Here is a 24307-nt window from a genome sequence, read left to right on the forward strand (position 1 = left end):
TCTGGGGAGATGGGAGCAGGATATAAAAATAAAGTTATTAATATTATTATTATTATGAACTCCCAGGTGACAGGGACCTCTTTTCTTCCTCATCCTCCATGCTACCCATGTACCCTCATGCCATTCCCTTAGTCTTGGGGATCCCCGAGTTCCTTGCCTTCCCAGGAACCAATGGGGACCCCTGAAGAACTCTTTTTCCTTCAAGGGGAGCCTGAATTTCACTCATATGGGTCCCCAGGCTGTTTCTTGAGCCCCATTCTGTACATTACCCCCAAAATTCCATATTGGGAGGCCTCTGCTTGTATGGGTCCTCCTAGCCTCTATGGACCCCTTATGTGTGCACATTATCTATTATTTCTTTTAATGATCATATGTATTAGTATATGAATAGGAAGCAGGGTATCCCTGTTGTGAACTCTATCATTGGACAGCAGGGAGGAAATGTCACAAGCAAGCCTCAGGCTCTCATTGGCTGAGGCACGCGAGCCTCCAGCCGATCCTCTCGGCTTGCTGATGTCAGGGATTCCCCTGACCAATCACAGCGAAGCTGGCTCAGTAGGTGGGTGTGGGAAATTCAAACTGGAAAAGTGTATAAAAAGTGTTGCTCTGTATTTTGATATGCCGGCTTCTTCCGCAGATTACTGCGGTCATCATCCTTTCCAGCTGGAACAGAAATAAACTTCGGCGGCTTAGCTTCATCCTGGCGAGACTTTTATTGGCTTAAGAGGAAAAACTTTTATTGGCTTCTCTAAGCTCGCCAGGCTTTGCGGACCCTCATTCCTGGATCTTGCTGGTCCCTGCTCATTGCAGGGCCCCTACATTTCTGCTTGGCTTCAATACAACAAAGAGTTAAGGAAAACCGCATACCAATAGATGCATATACAATATAGTAAGCAATTTGAATTATATACATAACAAACAACTAGTGGAGGCTTGAGAAGGTTGCTATTCCCAACACAGTTTAGGATGGAGCCTTTGCCGTTGTCAGCTAGAGAGGTCCTTGCCTTCCCAAACTCTGAGTCCCCCCGGGTGAGAAGGGTGGGGTATAAATGCTGGAAATAAATAAATATTTCCCAGAATCCTGCAAGAGGCAGAAGATGTCGGCGTGGAGGTCAGGGTGTGTGCTGTGTGGGTTTCTTCAAACTCCATTAATCATCTTCTCCTGCACCCTGATGAATTGGTTGCAATCGTCTGCCACACCAATTCCTCTGTTCAATGTCAGACTCTAAGACATCTGTAGTCTGAAGTCCAAACATTTATTTCAATATCTATAATATATATTTACAAAGCACAGCAAAAGCCATCGCTCTGAGCTGGCATTCTTCTATAGCCTCTTCGCTCAGCAAGCACTGCTCAACACACTCAGAGATAAGAGAGCACATTCCTCAGACCGAAGGAAGTTCCCGGCCTCCAAAGCCGGAAATCATACCTGATAGGTCTACAGCAGTCACAACAGGCTGTCAGCCAAAACTAGCCTGCTGTTAACTGTTTCATTACTAAAACACACACTCTTGCAAAACAGCAGAAAACACTTGATTTACATTTCATACACATACAACCATAATCCAACAGAAGACACCAAGGCCCCTTCTACACGGTCCATTATCCTAGGATTTGATCCCAGATTATCTGGTAGTGGAGACTCATATAATCCAGTTCAAAGGAGATAATTTGGGATCAGATCCTGGGATAGAGGGCAGTGTCAATCCAGCCTAAGAAAACAAGGGTAGCCGCTTAAAAACCCTAGTCTGATATGGTTTGAAATACTGTTACCTGACCTCTGGTCAGGACATGGTGATGAGATAGCCAGAGCTCTTGTTAGCTGCTGCCAGCAACTGACTTTGTGGCTTCAAAATGCTTATAAAGGGTCAGGAAGGTTTAGGGTAGATAAATTAAAGAACCAGATAACTGTGTAAACTTCTTGCACAGCAGTTGTAAAAAAGTACAGCCATTCCATTCCATTCCAGCAAGCTTTTCTTCTTTTTCTTTAACACTCCAACACCCCTGAAGACTCCTAGAAGTTAAAAGAAAGAAACAAAGAAGTAAAGAAAAACAAGCTTTACGTCTGAATTGTGGAAGGTGGAGAGGAAGAGAAGCAGAAGGTGAGATAATATGACATAATATGAAAACAGAAACATAATTAAAGGCCCTTCTGCATAGCCATATAACCCAGAATATCAAGGCAGATAATTCAGAATCTGCTTTGAGCTGGGTTATCTGTGTCCACACTGCATATAATCCAGTTCAATGTGGATTTTATACAGCTGTGTGGAAGAGGCCTAACAGCAAGTGTCATGAAAGAGAATGTTTTAATGATTATTTAAAAGATATTTTACTCTGAAATAAACCACTAAAAACATAAAAGGCAAAAGCAGTTAGCAAAGTGGATGTGATTGATTTGAACTGTAAATAAGGAAGATAAAAATAAAGAGCAAAGAAAGTTCCCCTGTAATATAAATAACTCCTAAACGGAAATATAATACAAGTGTTTGGTCAAAAAATGTGAGAAGAATCTTATCTAAATTGAGAGTTATAATTTGCCAGTCTAAAGAGAAGAGTTATGGATTCTTGGAAATCTGACCTTGGAAAATAATGTTTAGACTAATCCAAACTGCCACTCCATAAGGAGTTTGAGAAATCTGCTTTTCAACAACAATCAATAGAAAATATAACAAACTTACGACATCTAGTGGTTTAAAGGACTAGAGACTTTGGATGGATATTACTAAAACTAGGGGGAAAATAAAGTATGTACAAGTAAATTGATAAAGTAAGGAACACTTAAGGCTCAAAAGAGAAGACAAGAAAAAGTCGGGATAATACAAGAAGGCCCCATATAAACTCCCACAGAAAATGCAGGTTATCTGCTTTGAACTGAATTATATGGCAGTGTAGGCTCATATGGTCCAGTTCAAAGCAGATCATGTAGATTATATGATTTGAGAATTGGGATTATATGGCAATCTAGGCTCCTTCTACACTGCCATAAAAATCCAGATTATTTTATTTGAACTGGATTATATGGCACTGTAGACTCATATAATCCAGTTAAAAAGATTACATGGATTATCTGATTTGATAATTGGGATTATATGGCAGTCCAGGATCCTTTTACACTGCCATAAAAATCCAGATTATTTTATTTGAACTGGATTGTACGGCAGTGTAGACTCATATAGTCAAATTCAAAGCAGATCATGTGCATTATCTGATTTGATAATTGGCATTATATGGCAATCCAGGCTGCTTCTACACTGCCATAAAAATCCAGATTATCTGATCTGAACTGGATTATATGGCAGTGTAGGCTCATATAATCCAGTTCAAAGCAGATCATGTGGATTATCTGATTTGATAATGGGATTATATGGCAGTCTAGTCTCCTTCTACACTGCCATAAACAAATAATTATTTATTTATTTGCGACATTTATATACCGCCCTTTGATAGCGCGAACCCCCCCCCCAGCCTATACTTTCACTCAGAACTCACTCAATTTCGCACCAAAAAATACCCTAATTCATATTTATGTCTAAAATCGCCTAACCTTTGAAAGACAACCAACAGAGATCATTTTTTTCCATTTCTTCTTCAATCATCAGCTGATTGTCAAACCTGCGTTTCTTGCCTAAGCGCCTCCCGCCGTGCGCTATTAGCGCAGGAAAGGAAAAATAAGCTATAAACGCTAATATTTAGTATACTTTTCGGCAATTTTGGGTGGAAATGGATAAGATATGATTTTCTATATTCCCTAGTATATTTCAATCAAAGGAGGCACAGTCTGAACTCTAGCTGACCCGGAAATCCCTGCCTTTCCTCACCCTAGATTCTGGGCTTCGCACAAAAAGAGGACAAATTGTCACCATAAAATCTTATCTATTTGCATCTGCATGACCCATAGCTAAGAGATTGTCACCTTAGATCGGAGCAGCCCCACGGGTGATTGTATCTCATATGGTAATGTTGACCACAATCCCATCCTGGACCCCTGGGGAGCCAAAGGAAGACTCTCCACTGGTCCTGTTTCTGTAATCTCATAGTGTCAATATAAACTGACATCTCCGCCATACCTCAAGGTATTCATGAACTGTGTATGTGCGTAAAGGACCCCGGACATCCCAAATGACCTTATTCAAAAAACAGCAATAATCTTAAGATTATCCTGGAAGGCGCTAGCCTTGGGTGATCGCTTTGCATAAAATAACTCCAATGATTCATTCACCAAAACCCATTGTCTAGCTGACTCCCGCCTTCCCCAACCTGATTGGCCCTGGCAGAGGCGAGGGTTGCTCCTCATTGGCTCAGGGCACAGAGCGGGAAGCCCAACTCCCGCCTAGTGCGGCGCCCTTGCCCAATCAGCAGCCAGATGAGCGGGGGGGGGGGGGGGGGACAGGGCGGGAAGTTCAAACAGACTTCAAACTTGAAGTATAAAATGGCTTTATTTCTCAAAGTAAAATTACATCTTGCATGTCGATCTATCGCTGCTGGATGTCCGTTCAGCTGAATCGCTAAATAAACACTTTGGCAGTTTTTTCCTTCAACTTGGCAGAGTCTTTTCCTTTCGGTCTCAGGTAAATTTATATTCCGGGTTATTTTCTGCCTCCCTAACGGCTCGCCAAGGCTCGTTCCCTTTCAGATCTCCCTCACAGGGCAGATCTGGGCTAACTGCGGTCTCGATAACACCTTCTCACCCCAAAGGGGACTCAGGGCGGTTTACAACTATATATACATACAATATATTATATTATACAACTATATTGCAATATTATTAGTAATATTGCATGTAATATAAATATATAATTATAATAGTGAATTATAATTATTATTACATTGTATTACATCATAATATTATTATTATTAATAATATTACATGTATATACAATATATTATAATATTAGTATAGTATAATATTATTATATAGCATTATATCATTAAATTGATACAGGAGACATGGTAGAAAGATGTCTTCCTGGCCCCGCCTTCTTCATTCTGGTCCAGAATGGCAGTTAAACCTGCCATTAAAAATTCAGATTATCTGATTTGAATTGGATTATATGGCAGTGTAGACTCATATAATCTAATTAAAAAGATTATGTGGATTATCTGATTTGATAATTGGGAGTATATGGCAGTCTAGGCTCCTTCTACACTGCCATAAAAATCCAGATTATCTGATTTGAACTGGATTATATGGCAGTGTAGACTCATATAATCCAGTTCAAAGCAGATCATGTGGATTATCTGCTTTGATGGCAGTGTAGTAGGGGCCATAACAGTAAGTAACCAATATATCATATTGGGTTGTTGTATGTTTTTCGGGCTGTATGGCCATGTTCTAGAAGTATTCTCTGCTGACGTTTCGCCCACATCTATGGCAGGCATCCTCAGAGGTTGTGAGGTATGGAGAAACTAAGCAAGGAAGGTTTATATATATCTGTGGAAAGTCCAGGGTGAGAGAAGAAGTCTTTGTCAGTTGGAGGCTCCAGTGGCCTAGGGGATAAAAGCCTCATGACTTGAAGGTTGGGTTGCTGACCTGAAAGCTACCAGGTTCGAATCCCACCCGGGGAGAGCACGGATGAGCTCCCTCTGTCAGCTCCAGCTCCATGCGGGGACATGAGAGAAGCCTCCCACAAGGAGGGTAAAACATCCAGGTGTCCCTGGGCAACGTCCTTGCAGATAGCCAATGCTCTCACTCCAGAAGCAACTCCGTTGCTCCTGACACGAAAAAAAAAAGTTGGAGGCCAATGTGAATGTTGTAGTTAATCACCTCAATTAGCACTGAATAGCTTCATCTCCTGGCTTCCTGTCTGGGGGCATCCTTTGTTCAGAGTCGTTAGCTGCCCTTGGTTCCCATGTCTGGTTTTCAGAGTGTTGCTTCTTATTTACTGTTCTGATTTTTGAGTTTTTTTAATACTGGCAGCCGGATTTAGTTCTTTTTCATGGTTTCCTCCTTTCTGTTGAAGTTGTCCCCATGCTTGTGGATTTCAATGGCTTCTCTGTGTAGTCTGACATGATAGTTGTTGGAGTGGTCCAGCATTTCTGTGTTCTCAAATAATATACTGGGTCCAGGTTGGTTCGTCAAGTGCTCTACTATGGCTGATTTCTCTGGTTGAGTTAGTCTGCAGTGCCTTTTATGTTCAAAATATATCATGTTTTGTTTTTCTATCCCCCATTTGATCTCCCCAGTTTGCCAAAAAAAAAAAAAATGCCCCCTTGAATTAGTCGGAGGAGCAAACCCTGCCTGGAAGGCGTCCCAGGAACCGCGGGGTTTCCCCTCCTCTGACGTCACGGGGAGGGGCAGCCCCAAGCCCCGCCCACGCGGTGACGACGCAGCAGCTCGTGGAGCCCAAGGAGGCGGGCGGGCGCGCGGGGCTCTCCCCTTCCTGCTCCCCGCCCTGGGTGTGGTGGCTCCTCGTCTGCTGGAGAGGAAAAGGAAAAGGAAGGGTCAACTCAGGCTCCATTTTGCTCCTGCCTCGCCATGTTTCGCTTCCTGCGGGGCTGGGTGCTCCCGGAGGCCGCCTGCCAAGCCCCCGAGCCTCCGCCATCCCGGTATGAGAGCCTCTTCAAGAAGCTAGACCTCAATGAGGACGGCCGGGTGGACATCGCCGAGCTGCAGGCCGGCCTCAAGGCGCTGGGCATCCCCTTGGGCGAGGACGCCGAGAAGGTGGGTCTCCCTATGGGAAAGGAAAGAAGGCGATGGGATGCATCTGCAGGTCTTAAAGGAGTATCACGCAAGACCTCACGCCAGGAAAACCTCCCCAAGAAGTAGAAGCTGCAAGGCGTCCATTCTCCTTTACAAAGCCCAACACTTTCAGGCTGGATCTACACTGCCATAAGCAGATCATCCAGATCTGGATTATAGGAGTCTACACTGCTATATAATCCAGTTCAAAGCAATTATGTGGATTTTATATGGCAGTGTAGAATCCTAGAGCAGGGGTCCTCAAACTTTTAAAGCAGAGGGCCGGTCCACAATCCTTCAGACTGTGGAGGGGCCAAATTATCATTTGGGGAAAAAACCCGAACAAATTCCTATGCACACTGCACATGTCTTATTTGTAGTGCAAAACAACAACAACAATGGAAGAACAATACAATATTTAGAAATGAAAACAATTGTAACCAACATAAACCTATCAGGATTTCAACGGGAAGTGTGGGCCTTCTAGACAATGAGATAGTCAAGTTAATTAGGATTGTTGTTGTTGTGTGCCTTCAAGTCATTTCAGACTTTGGGCGAGCCTAAGTCTAAAATTATTTATTTATTCATTTACTACATTTATTTATTATGTTTATATCCCGCCCTTCTCACCCCGAAGGGGATTCAGAGCAGCTGTATGCACATACAATATATTATATTATTAGCATAGCACAATATTAGCATTATATATTACTATATTGAACTATACCACTATACTGTAATATTATATGTAATATATATCATATAATTAATATTATTATATGGTATTATTAATATTATATTGTATAACATTATAATATTTTATCAATATTATATGTATATATAATATATTATATTATTTTAAATGATATAAAATATATTATAAAACTGAGGACGAGGGCCAGGTAAATGACCTTGGAGGGCCGCATCTGGCCCCCGGGCCTTAGTTTGGGGACCCCTGTCCTAGAGGATTCTAGGATTCTACACTGGCCATGTTCCAGAAGCATTCTCTCCTGACATTTCGCCCACATCTATGGCAGGCATCCTCAGAGGTTGTGAGTGTGAGGATGCCTGCCATACATAAAATCCTAGAGTTGGAAGAGACCTCATGGCCCATCCAGTCCAACCCCCTGCCAAGAAGCAGGAAAATTGCATTCAAAGCATCCCTGACAGATGGCCATCCAGCCCCCGGTGGAGTAGTGGGTTAAAGCCTTGTGACTTGAAGGTTGCTGATCTGCAAGCTGCCAGGTTCGAATCCCACCCGGGGAGAGTGTGGATGAGCTCCCTCTATCAGCTCCATCTCCATGCGGGGACATGAGAGAAGCCTCCCACAAAGATGGTAAAAACATAAAAACATCTGGGCGTCCCCTGGGCAACGTCCTTGCAGACGACCAATTCTCTCACTCCAGAAGCGACTTGCAGTTTCTCAAGTCGTTCCTGACACGGAAAAAAAAAATCCAGCCTCTGCTTAAAAGCCTCCAAAGGAGCCTCCACCACACTCCGGGGCAGAGTCCCACTACTGAACAGCTCTCACAGTGAGGAAGTTCTTCCTGATGTTCAGGTGGAATTTCCTTTCCTGTAGTTTGAAGCCATTGTTTTGCATCCTAGTCTCCAGGGCAGCAGAAAACAAGCTTGTTTCCTCCTGCCTATGACTTCCCCTCATATCTTTATACATGGTCCTCATCATGTCTCCTCTCCGCCTTCTCTTCTGCAGGCTGAACATACAAAGCTCATTCGGCCGCTCCTCATAGGGCTTGTTCTCCAGACCCGTGATAATTTTAATTGCTCTCTGGACACAATGCAGGATGTCAACATCTCCCTTCAGTTGCAGTGTCCAGAATTGGACACAGTATTCTAGGTGTCCCTAAATATTCTAGAATCCAACAAATACTGCCTAAAGGGGTGCAGTATCTGGTATTTGTTGTGTTTTGCTCCAGGGCCCCTCAACCTGTTAACACCCAAACTTCACAGATGCTCAAGTCACAATTGCATGGTAAAACTGTCAAGGTATGGCTTTTGCAATTACTATTTTTCTTGAAGCCATGCATAGTTGAATCTTTTGGATGTAGATTTCCGGCCCTTCCACACAGCCATATAACCCAGACTATCAAGGCAGATATTCCACAATATCTGCTTTGAACTGGATTATCTGAGTCCACACTGCCATATACCCCAGTTCCATGTGGATTTTATACAGGTGTGTGGAAGGGGGCTTCAACTAGAATAGAATAACTTTATGGTCACTACGTCGTACAATGAAATTAAATGCCATCCCCTGGGCACAGTATATATGTACAATTACAAAACAAAGCACCCATCCTTCCACATTCTCATCGGTATTGCATAACCCCTAAGGTCTCATCTATGCTGCCATATAATCCAGATAGCACAATGGCCCCTTCCACACAGCTTTATAAAATCCACATTGAACTGGAGTCAGATAACCCTTCCAGACAGCCCTATATCCCAGAATATCAAGGGCGAAAATCCCACATTATCTATGATTCTATGACCATGATATACACAGAACTCCCCTAGTACCATTTTTCAGATTAGGTTCTATGACCATGATATACACAGAACTCCCCTAGTACCATTTTTCAGATTAGTTGATGCCCTTCTTATCTGCTTTCTTCACTGTCCAGCTTTCACAATCATACACAGAACTTGGAAATACGATGGGATGGGCAGTCTGAGGTTAGTAAAGGTAAAGGTTTTCTCTTGATATTTAGTCTAGTCATGTCCGACTCTGGCGGTTGGTGCTCATCTCCATTTCTAAGCCAAAGAGTTGGCACTGTCCTTAGACACCTCCAGGTCATGTGGCCAGCACGACTACATGGAGTGCCGTTAACATCCTGCCAAGTGGTACCTATTAATCTACTCACCTTTGCATATTTTTGAACTGCTAGGTTGGCAGAAGCTGGAGCTAACAATGGGAGCTCACCCCACTCTCTGGATTCGAACCACTAACCTTTTGGTCAGCAAGTTCAGCAGCTCAGCGGTTTAACCCGCTGCTCCACTAAGGGCTCCCATCTGACCTTAGTATTCAATTATATATCTTTACAGTTCAGGTTCTTGTCTTAATTCCTTCATATTTACCCTTGCTAATCCTTGCCCCTTCTACACTGCCATATAAAATCTAGATTATCTGTTTTGAATTGGATTATATGGCAGTGTAGAGTCAGATAATAAATTTCAAAGCAGATAATGTGGATTGTTTTCATATTCTGGATTTTACTGCAGTGTAATCACACAGCCATATAACTCAGAATATCAAGGCAGAAAATCTCACAATATCTGCTTTGAATTGGGTTATCAAAGCCCACACTGCCATATACTGTATTCCAGTTCAAATCAGAAAATGTGGGATTTTATTCAGCTGTTTGGCCCTAGTCTTTTCTGATTAATGACTTGGCCAAGGAATTGAAAATTTGCTTTGTCACCTCCTGTTTTAAAGTTACATAGATCATCTGTGGTCAATACAGTAGAGTTTCACTTATCCAAGATAAATGGGCTGGCAGAACATTGGATAAGCGAAAATGTTGGATAATAAGGAGGGATTAAGAAAAATGCCTATGAAACATAAAATTACATTATGAGTTTACAAATTAAGCACCAACACATAATGTTTTACAACAAATTGACAGAAAAAGCAGTTCAATACACAGTAATGTTATGTAGTAATTACTGTATTTACTAATTTAGCACTAAAACATTGCAACATTTACTACAAAAACATTGACTATTAAAAGGCAGACTGCATTGGATAATACAGAATATTGGATAAGTGAAGCTTGGATGTGAGACTCTACTGTATTTGCGATCTTTTAAGATTCAACTGTAAACCTCCCCTTGCAGTTTCTTTCTTGACTTTTTTCAGTAGTTTTTCCAAGTCTTAGTTCTTTTCTTCTAGTACTATTGTGCCTTCATCTGCCTTTCATAAATTGTTGACATCCCTGTCTCAAAATGTCGATGCCTCCTTTGAGTCGAATCCATCTTTAGATATGATACATTCAGCGTACTAGTTGAGCTGGTGATAAAATACAGCTTTGCATGGTCACCTTGCCAATTGTAATCTGTTTATTTCTACATAGTCTGTTCTCACATTGAACTACTGTCCTGAGTATAGGTTACTCATCCTAGACAGTAATATTTGGTGGCACATCTGTCTTCAAGAGCAAACCATAGTTTTTCCATGATCTACACAATCAAATCCTTAAACCATATACTGATTTTGGAGATTCTTTGATCTGTTCAATTACACTATATAACAAAATTTGACAAAAATATGTTCCTGGTTTGAAAGTGTTTTTGCCTGTTTAATTGTGTGGTACTTACTTTGAAAGGAGTTGTTATACTCCAGAAATGTTGTTTCTGTGGCTGTCACAAACTATGTTGAATTGGATGAGACTTGATGACATATTCATTGAAAAACTGTAGCAAAATGTGCTGGAGGATGTCCCGTAAAAACAAAGTTTTTGTAGTTTAAAAAACTTTTCCCATGTTTTTATAATAAAATCAATATGACATTTATAACCCAGGAACAAAAATCTTGTTACATAGTGTAATCTACACAATCAAAACCTTAAAATACATGTTGATTTTCTTCTGAGATTCTTTAGTCTGTTCCGTTATCCAACATATGTTTGCAATATGATCCCTAGTGCCTTTTTGTTTTTTGAGCCCCATTTATTGTTGTAGAAATGTGAACATTGTTTCCTTCTATGGGAGATTAATACAATGGTCGTGTGGTTACTGCAATCCCTGGTGACTCTTTTCTTGGGGGTTGGGATGTATAATGAGCACTTCCATTCTATGGGCCATTTCTTTTATTTGTTGCCACAGTTGAATAGGTTTTCTTTGTAGATTGAAACACATCAGCTTTAAATTCAGTTATAGTTCAGTTATAGTTATTTCAGTCTCTCTGTGAATGGCAATCTGATTTTCCTGGCCGTTTTGCTATGAATGTTACCAAACTTGTTGCACCACATTCTCCTTAAGAAACCACCTATGTACTAGATGTACCATATTGTTTAGATGCAGATTTTCTTTATTACTTGTACTATATATACTGTGTTGAAATTGGCTTGCAACTTAGGAATAGCAACAGAACCCGAGGATCATATAATAGCAAGCTGTGTGCAAGATCTGTGGTTGCATCCAGATCAGGAGTACCCAAACTAAGGCCCGCAGGTCAGATGTGGCCCTTCAAGATCCTTTACCCAGCCCTAAACTTTAGATTTAGGCTGGATCTACACTGCCATATAATCCAGATTATCAAAGCAAACAATCCACATTATGTGCTTTGAACTGGATTATATGAGTCCGCACTGCCATATAATCCAGTTCAAAGCAGATAATCTGGATTTTATATAGCAGTGTAGATGGGGCCTTAGGGTCGTTCTAAGTCTGAAACTACTTGAAGGCACATAACAACAATAATCCTAATAAATTTGACTGTCTTACCAGCCCAAAAAGATCCATACCTCCCATTGAAATACTGATAAATTTATGCTGGTTCATTTGAAACAATGTTGTTCTTTCATGGTTTTTTTTTTTGCACTGCACATATGTGAAATGCACATAAAATTCATGTTTTTTTTTTCAAACTATAGTCCAGCTCCTCAACAGTCTGAGGGCCGTCTGCTTAAAAAGTTTGAGGCCCCCTGATCCAGATACAGTAGAATCTCATTTATCCAACATAAACGGGCCGGCAGAATGTTGGATAAGTGAAAATGTTGGATAATAAGGAGGGATTAAGGAAAAGCCTATTAAACGTTAAATCACATTATGATTTTACAAATTAAATACCAAAACATCATGTTTTACAAAAAAAAACCCCAACAACAACAGAAAAAGCAGTTTGATACACGCTAACGTAATGTAGTAATTACTGTATTTATGTATTTAGCACCAAAATATCACAATGCATTGAAAACATTGACTATAAAAACTTTGACTACTAAAAGGCTGACTGCGTTGGATAATACAGAACGTTGGATAAGTGGACGTTGGATAAGCGAGACTCTACTGTATTTGTTTCCTATTTGGAAATTGATCCTGTTGCAGAGCACATTGCTACATTTTCAGTATGCCGAACTGAAAAAGGAAAAGCAGTTACACGTCTTCTCAGTTCATTAAACCATAACGAGTACACTTTTGAACAATATACTGCTGTTAGTATATTGCTCATTAATGTTGTTTAGAAACTTAGAAATGTCTTTCATTAGTAGGTTTCCATAATATGTATCATTAACATAACATGAGTATTTCATTAGGGCAATTAATATTGGCCTTTGAACCTATTTCACTGCTGAATATGATCAGATACATAAAACATTGTTGACTTTACCATAATACAATAGTTCATGTTTTATCTAAGCCAGGGCATTCTTGCAAGCCATTTCTGTGTACTCATAGTAGTTTAGCAATAGTTCCCAACAATTGTCTGTTTGCTGGCAGTGTGTCCAAGTTAATGGTAATTGTTATATCGGTTATCTTATTGTATACTAGCTTGGGGTACCTGGTGTTGTCCGGGTTATTTGAAAAAGTCATGTTAAAAATTGTACAAAATGCATAAGGTTGTGGGTGGGCTACAACTCACATTATGCCAAGTTAACCTCAAAAATCTCCACCAGTCCTTAAAATTTGTTATGCTAGGCAAGTTTGCTTCAGATGCCTCATCTGTGGGGTTCAGTGTGCTCTCTGGATGTAGGGTAAACTACAACTCCCACTATGGTGAGTTAGTCCCCTCAAACCCATCCAGTTGGTTGGATTAGTCATGGAGGTTCTGTGTGCCAAGTTTGGACCAGAACCATCATTGGTGGAGGTCACTGTTTCTCTGGTTGTGGGCGAACTACAACTCCCAGAAAGGAAGGTTCGTTTCCCCCCCCCCCAAAAAAACCCCCCAAAAAACCCCTATCCAGTATTCAAATTTCAGCATATCAGGTATGCATGTCAAGTTTGGTCCAGATCCATCATTGCTTGGGTTCATAGTGTGCTTTGGATGTAGGTGAACTACAACTCCTATAAATCCCTCCAAAGACCTCCAGTATTTTTCATTGGCCGTGAGGGATCTGTGTGCCAAATTAGTTTCAAGTCCATCGTTGGTGGAGTTCAGCGTACTCTTAGATTGCAGGTGAACTATACATCCTAGTACCTACAACTCCTATAAATCATAATGAATTCTCCCCAAACCTCTCTGTTATGTTCAGTTGCTGATCAATTCCTCCTTTTGCTGTGTGCCATAGAAAAGAATAGGAAAGGATTATGGGAGGGGCAGTGGGTGGGGTCATGCAAATTCCACACCAATGGAGAAGAAACACCGGGGTGTCTGTGGTGGAGGAAAAACGGAAAATCTAGGACGAAATTGTCCCTGTATGAATGGTGTTTGTGGAGGACATTGGCAGGGCTCTTGGACATGTTCATGGAGCTCGCTATAACCTGCAGTGTCATTGGAGGGAGGGCCATTGATGTCTCCTGAGTAGTGGGAGCCATAGCTATTTGTGGAAATGGGAGCTTATCTGTGTAAATGGACACTGCAGCCACATACATACACATATATTTTCACTTCTAGTATGTGTATAGATGGCATGCTATACTGTCTGGTTGACTTGAGTCATGCTGATGGACAGTCACGAGAAGAAAAACCTCTCAATTAGTAAAGAAGAAGTGAGCGGGTTTGTGTTCCACAAGACAAGCATTGTAAAAAGTACTTTTGTTTGTATCTCCTAATCCAGCAATCTTTTGAATGCGACCTATTTATTTAATACAATTGTTTTTACTTGTATTTAAAGTTAAACTTGGTTAAACCTGTTTCCCAGCTTTTTCTTGGCAGAAAGATAGGACGGTTTACCACTATTTGAATAAAAGAGCACTTCCCAGTTGCTTTTTTTATTCAAATAGTGGTTACAGTATTGCTACTCTACCCACAGGGGCACAGCGGGTTAAATGGCTGAGCTGCTGAAATTGCTGACCGAAAGGTCAGTGGTTCGAATCCAGGGAGCAGGGTGAACTCCCGCTGTTAGCTTCAGCTTCTGCCAACATAGCATTTTGAAAACATGCAAATGTGGGTAGATCAATAGGTACCGCTCCGGCGGGAAGGTAACGGCGCTCCATGCAGTCATGCCAGCCACATGGCCTTGGAGACTTCTATGGACAATGCCGGCTCTTCGGCCTAGAAATGGAGATGAGCACCAACCCACAGAGTTGGACATGACTAGACTTAATGTCAGGGGAAAACCTTTCCCTTTACTACCCACAAGGACTTGCAAAACCGTAGATATTAGTGATATGCCAAACCGTAGGCAATACCGAGACCTCTTGAAATGAAGTACTTCTGCCCAGGAATGGCATAGAGTTGCACTGGAGAACCTAGAAAATGTCTAGAGAGTGCATATTTTGTTGGACATGGATAAATGAAACTTTGGATACAGGTCCTGTGAATTGTACAGAATACAGATCCTGTGATTGTACTGTATATTCAAGCATTCTTATCTACGAGTATGTTATTTTAAAAAGCTTTCCATAATGTCATGCTCCCCAGATGTGTTGGACTACACCCTTCGTCATCCCCCATTTTATATGATCATGGATGGTGGAAATTGTAGTCCTAACATATTTTGTTCATTGATCCTCCCAGGAAACTGGTCTTCGAACATGCTAGAAAGTTGAATATTCACTCATTAGTTTCTGACTGTTGCTGTTTCTGTGGCCGGATTTTTGTTGCTTTTGCGGCAGAGAAACATACAAACCAGACCTGCCATGCTTGTGCTGTTGACTTGTAAGTAAAGGTTTTCCTTTGACATTAAGTCTAGTCGACTCTTACTTTGGGGAGTGATGGGAAGTGATCCATTTCTAAGCCGAAGAGCCGGCGTTGTCCGTAGACATCTCCTAGTTCATGTGGCTGGTATGGCTGTATGGAGCACAGTTAGTAAAGGTAAAGGTTTTCCCCTGACGTTAAGTTTAGTTGTGCAACTCTGTGGGTTGGTGCTCTTCTCCATTTCTTAGCCAAAGAGCCAGCGTTGTCCGTAGACACCTCTAAGATCATATGGCTGGCATGACTGCATGGAGCGCCGCTACCTTCCTGCCAGAGCGTTACCTATTGATCTACTAACACTTGCATATTTTCGAACTGCTAGGTTGGCAGAAGCTGGGGCTAACAGTGGGAGCTCACAACGCTCCCTGGATTTGAACTGCCGACTTTTCTGCCAGCAAGTTCAGCAGCTCAGTGGTTTAACTCACTGTGCCACCTCAGCCCCTTGACTTATAGTGAGCCCATATATTTTCTTAGGCAAGGGATTCTTAGAGGTGATTTTGCCAGTTTTTTTTTTCCTTTGAAAGAGAGCTTACAGCACCTGATCTTCATTGGTGGTCTCCGATCCAAGTGCTAACCAGGACTCAGTTTGCTTAACTTCAAAATTAGGCAAGATTTGATGCCCTTAGGGTATTTAACTGCTACAGCTGCCATAGGTAAATGTTAAGATGTTATTACAACAAAGCATGTTCTTTCAAGATCTAACAGGGTGAATCTTCAGGAAACATCTGAGAATAGGGGCGATAGCAATCTAAGATATGTTTTTGAAGGGAAATTTTTTGAAGGGTATTAAATTTCAGTGCAGGTTTATAAAATTAAGGAACAACAAGAAGAAAAAACATAATAATGAGTGATTGAAATACTAATAATAATGTAATTGCATTGAATTACTATTTTCAGTAAGTAGCAAAACCCAGATTTTATTCTGAAAAGAGTTTCTTTTTAAAAAAATGTTCCAGGTTCTGTTTTTGTGTGTGTTATTTCATGAAGAATTATTGTGACCATACTTTAGTTAATGAAATGTGGCATCAGAAAGAGGCGTTTGATAAATCCTCTCACTAGCAAATGATCAATGCTTAACAGTATGATGTAACTAGGTACTTTTGTCAGGCAGTATGAATTATGGTTACATCTTCAACGTACGCTTGTTAGAGGTTTTTACGTCACAGCTGACCTTCAGCGTACAGTGATGTTAATAGGATATTCCTCTCTGTTGACTGGAATAAGAGGTTGTAGTATTTCAGTAGAAAGATTCCGTGCAACTTGTCCAAAAAGAGAACACTGCTTAGCTAAATTGCTTATTTTATTCGTCCACATTTCTGGGTTTTTTTGGATTAATTTTTACTTAATGAATGAATATATGATATAAAAATAACTGTATTTTAGAAAATGAGAATTCTTTTAAAATGTTTTGTTTCTTTGCTTAAGTGTTTGCTAATATTTCTTCATTATGCCCTTTTAACAGAAAATTTTCAGAGCTGGTGATACTAACCAGGATGGCAGACTGGACTTTGAAGAATTCACGCAGTATCTTAAAGATCATGAGAAGAAAATGAAACTAGCCTTTAAAAGTTTGGACAAAAACAATGACGGTAAGATGAATTTTTCTCTCTTAATTGTTTGCTGTAGACTCATATAATCCAGTTCAAATATGATAATCTGGGATCAGATCCTGAGATATAGGGCAGTGTAGATCCAGCCACAATAAAGGAATTCAAAATACCAACAGTAATTTATTAAGCCAAGTGAAACAAACAAGAAAATGTTTCTATTAAAGGTCTCACTGAATCAATGTCTTGTGTTGGTTGTAGTTGTTATATGCCTTGAAGCCATTTCCAATTCATTGTGATCTGAACAAGACCCTATCATGGTGTTTTCTCGGCAAGGTTTGTTTATATGAAGTTTGCCATGTTCTTCTTCTGATGCTACTAGCCCATGGTCACCCACAGGTTGAGTAGGGATTTGAACCTTGATATTCTGTAGTGCTAAACCATAATTCAAACCTGGTTCAATAGATCATAGAATCATAGAATCATAGAATAGTAGAGTTGGAAGAGACCTCATGGGCCATCCAGTCCAACCCCCTGCTAAGATCAATTACAGTTGGCAATTATAATAGAAAACTTAAATTCTTAATGTGGTTTACTGTTGTCGAAAACTGTTGTAGAACAGTAAATGAGTTTTTTTATTAGTATTCTGAAGTCTACCAGCATGAATCATAACTGGAAAAGTAGCTGGAAGCAGTACGCTGTATATTTAGAATATAGGAGACCTGAATAATTGGCAGAAGTTACCATTAACCTGGTTGGGCAGAGTAGCAATAATTAAGATGATGATACTCCCAAAAATGCTCTTTTTATTTCAGAACATACCTATCATCAAAGGGACAAAAAATTTTAACATATGGAAAACATATGAAATTTGTTTGGTCTGGGAAAAAAGCCAGGATTGCTTACAAGAATCTAATTGACATCAAAGACCTTACCAGACCTAAGAACTTATTATGAAGCCGCCTGCATGAGTTGGCTCAAAGACTGGATACAATTCAAGAATACCAATTTACTTAATCTAGAAGGATATGGATTACGATTTGGGTGGCATGCATACCTATGGTATGAAGGAGTGAGGCTAAATAAGGCTTTTAACAAACATATAATTAGAGGAAGCCTAATAGATATCTGGAATAGGTACAAGTTAGCTATGCAACTGAAAACACCTTTGTGGTTGAGACCATTAGAAGCTATTGTGAGACCTCTTCGAAGAATGAGGGTCTCACAATAGAACTTATGGGGAATTACTTACCAGAACTAATGGCTAATGGGCATTGAGGGGGAAAGATGAATTGGGTATCAAAGACTGGTTTCGTTACCACCAGTTTCATTGTTGGTTCGTTACCAACAATTTTAGATTATGAAAGATCTAAAAAGGATGAAAAGAAGGAATTTGCCTCAAAAAATCAGTACTGGAAACTATATTAGACAAAGGAAAAAAAGTTTTAATACCCAGACTTTATAAATATATTCTAGGTTACAACCTGGAAGATAATCAAGTAAAAACCTCCATGATTTCATGGGCAAAAGATCTAGGAAGAAACATAGGCTTTGATAATTGGGAGAACCTGTGGAAAAAAGGCTTTAAATTTACAGTGGCAGCCTCAATAAGAGACAATTTATATAAAATGTTTTACAGATGTTATACAACCCCAGCTCTCCTAGCCAACATAGACAAATCACAATGAGGATGCTGTTGGAGGTATAAAACACAGAAAGGGACCTTCTTTCACGTATGGTGGTCTTGTGAATTGGTGCAGGTCTATTGGAAAAAAAACATATAAAAGAAACAAATAAAATGATCCACAACAAAGTAAAAAAAATCCAGGGATGTGCCTTTTAGGGTTATTCAGTGATGAACTAGTGCAGCCAGAAAGAGAAATCTGCCTCTACAGTTTTGCGGATGCATGCATAACGATTGCCAGTGATTGGAAAGGTGAAAAAGCATTAACTATTAAAAATTGGAATGATAAATTGAGGGATTATGCACAGATGGCCAACATTTCTAGCAATCTGAAACATGAAAGTCATGAAGTTTTTGAAAGAAATTGGAAGCTGGCCTTAGCATATCTGATGGGAGAATCTAAGTGATAAAAACAAGGGGAATTTATTGATCCAGAAGCACAGAAGGTTAAACAAAATTATGTATAAACTCTTCATTGTTTAGTGTCAGGAGTCAAGGTGGTGGGTCGCACTGGGGATATGTTGTATTGTGGGTGATGGGTTGTCTATGTTTGTAATGCATATTGTGGGTGTTTTACAACTTTTAAAAATAAAAATATTTAATTTTTTTAAAAATAACTAGTATACAGGAGATCTGGGAAGCTCTGGCCTTTTTGTAACTGGAGGTCATCTGTTAACAACAGTACTATGGGTTTTGAAGAGGCATGAATAGAGGGTGAAAGGGGGAAAGGTGCCGAGAGGAAGACACAGCAAGCAAGCCCTTGTTGTGACCGCTTTTCCCTTGGAAATCTATGTCTTCATTGTGAAAGACCATGCAAATCAAGAATAGGTCTCTACGGTCATTTACGGACCCATCGCCAAGACTCTACCCATGGAAGACAATCATACTTACCCACGAGGGATTGCCTCTAGGGTTGAGGATGCAGGACCCCATGAAAGTGAAATAACTGAATTAAAAAACGTTTTAGCATGTCAGAACACATATCTAGGAATCTCCAGGTCCTTTAGGAGTTCAATTCCATTAGGAGAGCTAGACATGTCATATGGTCAACTTCTGGAAGATGTTTTCTATAGAGTTGATGCCAATTATCTAGAGATTCCTAAAGATTGTCGAAGGCTTTCAAGGCCAGGATCACAGGGTTGTTGTGTGTTTTCCGGGCTGTATGGCCATGTTCGAGAAGTATACTTCTGGAACGTGGCCATACAGCTTGGAAAACACATAACAACCCTGTGATTCCTAGAGAATTTATTCATTCATTTATTTACGACACTTCTACCCCGGCTTTCTCAACCCCAGTGGGGACTCAAGGCAGCTTTACACATGGACAACTATTAAATGCTTTAAAACACTAAAAAATTCAAATAAACATTTTAAAATAGAATTCTAAAATACATTAAAACGTTTAAAATATTTAAAACAATAACTTCACTACTAACCACGCTATCCACAATCATAATCTGGGCCGTTTCAATAGTCAATTGCATAAGAGAAGAGATTTTGGTCAAATCTACCAATAATCAAATCTATAAAAGTTAAATATGCAGATATGGAGGGTTGAGGGAGCAGTGTATGAATGTTTATTTGGAGGGTTGTACCTACTGCAATATTGGAAATAAGGGCTTCTGAAGTGCATGTCCAACCAGGAATTTGTTTTCAGTTTAAAAACTGATATTATTTATTTATTTATTTATGTCATTTCTGTCCCGTCCTTCTCACCCGAGGGGACTCAAGGCGGCTTACAAATCTGGAAAAATTCAATGCCAATAAACAACAATACAATAAAACATAGAGCAATTAAAACAATTAGACATTAAACAATTAAAAACAATGTACAAAACTTAAAATATTATCTTATCACACCAAAATCCCCATCAATTTTTTTCCTTTTCACATTTAATAACCCAGTCACCTGTAAAATTTGGGGAATAAACCCACTCTGAATCTTACCTCACTGTGAAATTAAAGTAGTTGTGACCAACGACCCTTCTACACTGCCATATAACTCAGAATATCCAAGCAGATAATCCACGTTATCTGATTTGAACTGGATTATATGAGTCTACACTGCATTATAATCCAGTTCAAAGCAGATAATCAGGATTTTATATGGCAACACAGAAGGGGCCCCAGATTGTCAAAACAGATAATCTACATTTTCTGATTTGAACTGGATTATATGTCTACACTGTATTATAATCCAGTTCAAAGAAGATAATCTGCATTTTATATGGCAGTGTATAAAGAGCCTGACAAAGCTGTCTTCATTTCAGTAGGTTGATTTTACTAATATTGAATTTGGACATGTATGTAGGAATTTTCACGAAATCCAGCATGTAAAAGCTCTCTTTTGGACTAGTGCTAGCACTGTCAGTCTTACGTAGCTATTATCAATTTCAGAAAATGATGTTGCGGTGAAAAGTAACATATGGTTCCTCACTTTACTATCTTTACTACTACTACTAATAATAATAATGAAAAGTCTGTTCAGTCCAAAGCAATTGATTTGGAGCTGGATAGTTTTTTAGAATATTATTTCTCTCCATCTGTTTTCACTAATTTTTAAAGGAAAGATTGATGCATCTGAGATTGTTCAGTCCCTCAAGATACTGGGTATAGATATTTCAGAAAAACAAGCCACAAGGATTCTACAAAGGTCAGTAACTATTCTTGTTTCTGGGAAAGGGAGTGATTCTTAAACTGTGTGTCATGAGAGGTGCTGATGTGTGCCTTGTACAATTATGGCACCCAGACATATTGGGTGCATCTACAACTCCACCTGTTAAGGTACAAGCCATTATCTGGGTAAAAAGTGAAGAGATAAGGATACATCAGTATTTCCTAATAATGATGATGATGATATAATAATAACACTTTATTTATATTCTGCCCTTCTCCCCATGGGAACTCAGAGTGAATTACAGTGTAAATAGATAAAGGCAAACATTCAGTGCCTTGTTACAATACAATGAGACACACATACACAAACAAGGCAAAGGCTTCTCTTTTCATTTCGGGATTTGGAGGCGGTGCTCATCTCTGGCTCAGGGGAAGGTGCTCTTCTCCATTTCCAAGTTGAAAAGCCTGCATTGTCACCTCCTGGTTGTGTGACCGGCATGACTGCTTATGCCTTTCCCGTCAAAGTGGTACCTATTTATCTACTAATGTTTGCATGTTTCCGAACTGCTAGGTTGGCAGGAGCTAGGGCTAACATCGGGAGCTCACACCAACTTACGGATTCAAACTGCCAACCTTCAGGTCAGCAGTTCAGCAGCACAGGGGTTTAACCCAGTGGTTCCCAAACTTATTTGGCCTACCCCCCCCCCCCTTTCCACAAAAAATATTACCGTATATACTCGAAGATAAGCCGAGTTTTTCAGCCCTTATTTATGAGCTGAAAAAGCCTCCCCCGGCTTATAATCGGGTCAAGGTCAAGGCCAGCAACAGAGCCTGCAGGCTATTGCTTGCAATATGTGATCTATTTCTCTCTTCTCCCTACCAGTGTGTTTTCTTTTGCAAAGCCTCCCTCGCTCTTAATCAAGGGAATGTTTTGCAAAGAGAAAGCCACCCTCGCAAGACAGGAAGAAGAAAAATATATACTCATTAATCTTATGAAAGCATTTCCCCCTGAAATATTTGTTAAACTCTCTTACAGATATATAGGCATTAACCCCTTGCAAGCTTTTGCCATCTCTATGTACCTTTATATGTGTATATATCTATATACATTAATTTTATATATGAATTTGCCCTCATATGTTTGCAGGTCTTTGCAAATCCTTTATACATATAGATCCATGTACCTGTGTATCTGTAGCCATACATATACATTATTTTTATATATGAATTTACCCTCATTTGTTTGCAAGTCTCTGCAAATATCTATATAAAGAGAGATGTCAGGATAGATATGAATATATTCTTACCTACCTATATATAGGGCTTGCAAATATTACAGAGGGGAAATGAACACACAAATATATATAGACATGTCTAGATAGATATGAATATATATATATATATATATATATATATATATATATATATATATATATATGGCTTGCAAATATTGTAGGGGAAATGCACACACACACAGAGGGATTTGCAAACGTTTCAGGGGGAAATGCATATGTGAAATTAGTATCTATCATTATAGATGTATATCTAGCTCTGCATTATTTATATAAGCATTGAATGTTTGCCTGTTACTATGTTGGAAACCGGCCTGAATCCCCATGGGGAGATAGGGTGGGATCCAAATGAAGTTGTTGTTGTTATTATTATTATTATTATTATTATTATTATTATTAGATTATTGTTGATACCATATTGTTTTTGTTGCCCCTACTTTTCCACTTATAGAGCTAGTTTATTGTTTTTCTTTGAAATATGGTAAATATTCAAAAACATTTAACCTACTGATGCCTCGATTAACGAAATGAAATTTTATTGGTATCTACTTTTATTTTGAAATTTATCCATAGCTGCTGCATTTCCTACCCTCGTCTTATACACGAGTCAATAAGTTATCCCAGTTTTTTGTGGTAAAATTAGGTGCCTCGGCTTATATTCGGGTTGGCTTATACTCTGGAAAGGGGGCGTGGCATAGAGAGGTGGGCGTGGCTCCTGCTCAAGAGGGTGGGGCTGAGCCTCTCCCCTAGTCCAAGATGCAGGGCTGGGAGATAAAGGGTCCCATGTTGGGTGATCAGTATCTTATACTGGGCAGAATGTTTTAAAAGAGCCGTTCAAATAATACCTGCCACTCTGGATGTATCCTTTACTGAAATTAATTTACTTTATGAATTGGTTTTAGAAAGCTCAATGCATATTCATTCTTTATAGTCCTGCTGGGAGGGCAACTTCAGTTATAATATATTTAAAAGGAATAATGATGATCTCATCCTCAGGTTCGTTGAAAGGCAAGCAAGATTTTTAAAAAATTAAGGAAAGTTTTCACACTAAAATTCATATCTCATATCAGTAGCAAAACTCATGGACACAATGAAAAGAAATGACCCCTGAAGATAATAATGAGAAATTCCAGTTGAGACCGCATATCGTGTTTGTTGTTACTTGTATAAAGCAATAATTTAATGTGAATTAATGTGTGATATGTAGATGCTTTTATTTTGAATTTTAAGCATGGATGCTGATGGGACCATGTCAGTGGACTGGAATGAGTGGCGGGACCATTTTTTATTTAATCCAGCTACGGACATTCAGGGCATCATTCGTTACTGGAAGCATTCCACAGTGAGTATGATTTCTATTTTCATTGCATTGCTACAAGTGGACTATTTCCATATTAGCTTTTTGAATGGTTCCAGGAACAAGGGAGAAGAGACTTTTAAATGTTAATGAGAAATATTAGCATCTCTTCTGGTAGTTGTGACACAAGATAAGCCATTGTTTCTCTGCTTCAGAAAAAGTGCTTGGAAAAATACTCCCTCCCCCCAATCTCACAAACAGTATGAATTTAGTTTTAAAGGGTTACTTTTTCAAGATCTCTCTAGAGATATTTATTATTTTTATCCTGCCTTTCTCCTGATATAGGGACTCAAAGCGACTACAGGACTGCCCCA

General features: G+C 39.6%; 1 protein-coding gene across 1 annotated transcript in view; it reads left to right on the top strand.

Annotated features, from left to right (window-relative positions):
- Positions 1 to 6330: 6330 nt before the first annotated feature.
- Positions 6331 to 24307, top strand: part of slc25a24 (solute carrier family 25 member 24) — a 39029-nt gene continuing 21052 nt past the window's right edge. The window contains exons 1-4 of the mRNA XM_062980803.1: positions 6331 to 6664; positions 16960 to 17086; positions 21294 to 21381; positions 23867 to 23978. Of these exons, the coding sequence (XP_062836873.1) occupies positions 6479 to 6664; positions 16960 to 17086; positions 21294 to 21381; positions 23867 to 23978 (513 nt within the window). The 5' untranslated portion in view covers positions 6331 to 6478. The remainder of the gene's footprint in view (positions 6665 to 16959; positions 17087 to 21293; positions 21382 to 23866; positions 23979 to 24307) is intronic.

Source organism: Anolis carolinensis, chromosome 4, assembly GCF_035594765.1.
Source record: "Anolis carolinensis isolate JA03-04 chromosome 4, rAnoCar3.1.pri, whole genome shotgun sequence".
NCBI classification, from domain to species: Eukaryota; Metazoa; Chordata; class Lepidosauria; order Squamata; family Dactyloidae; genus Anolis; species Anolis carolinensis.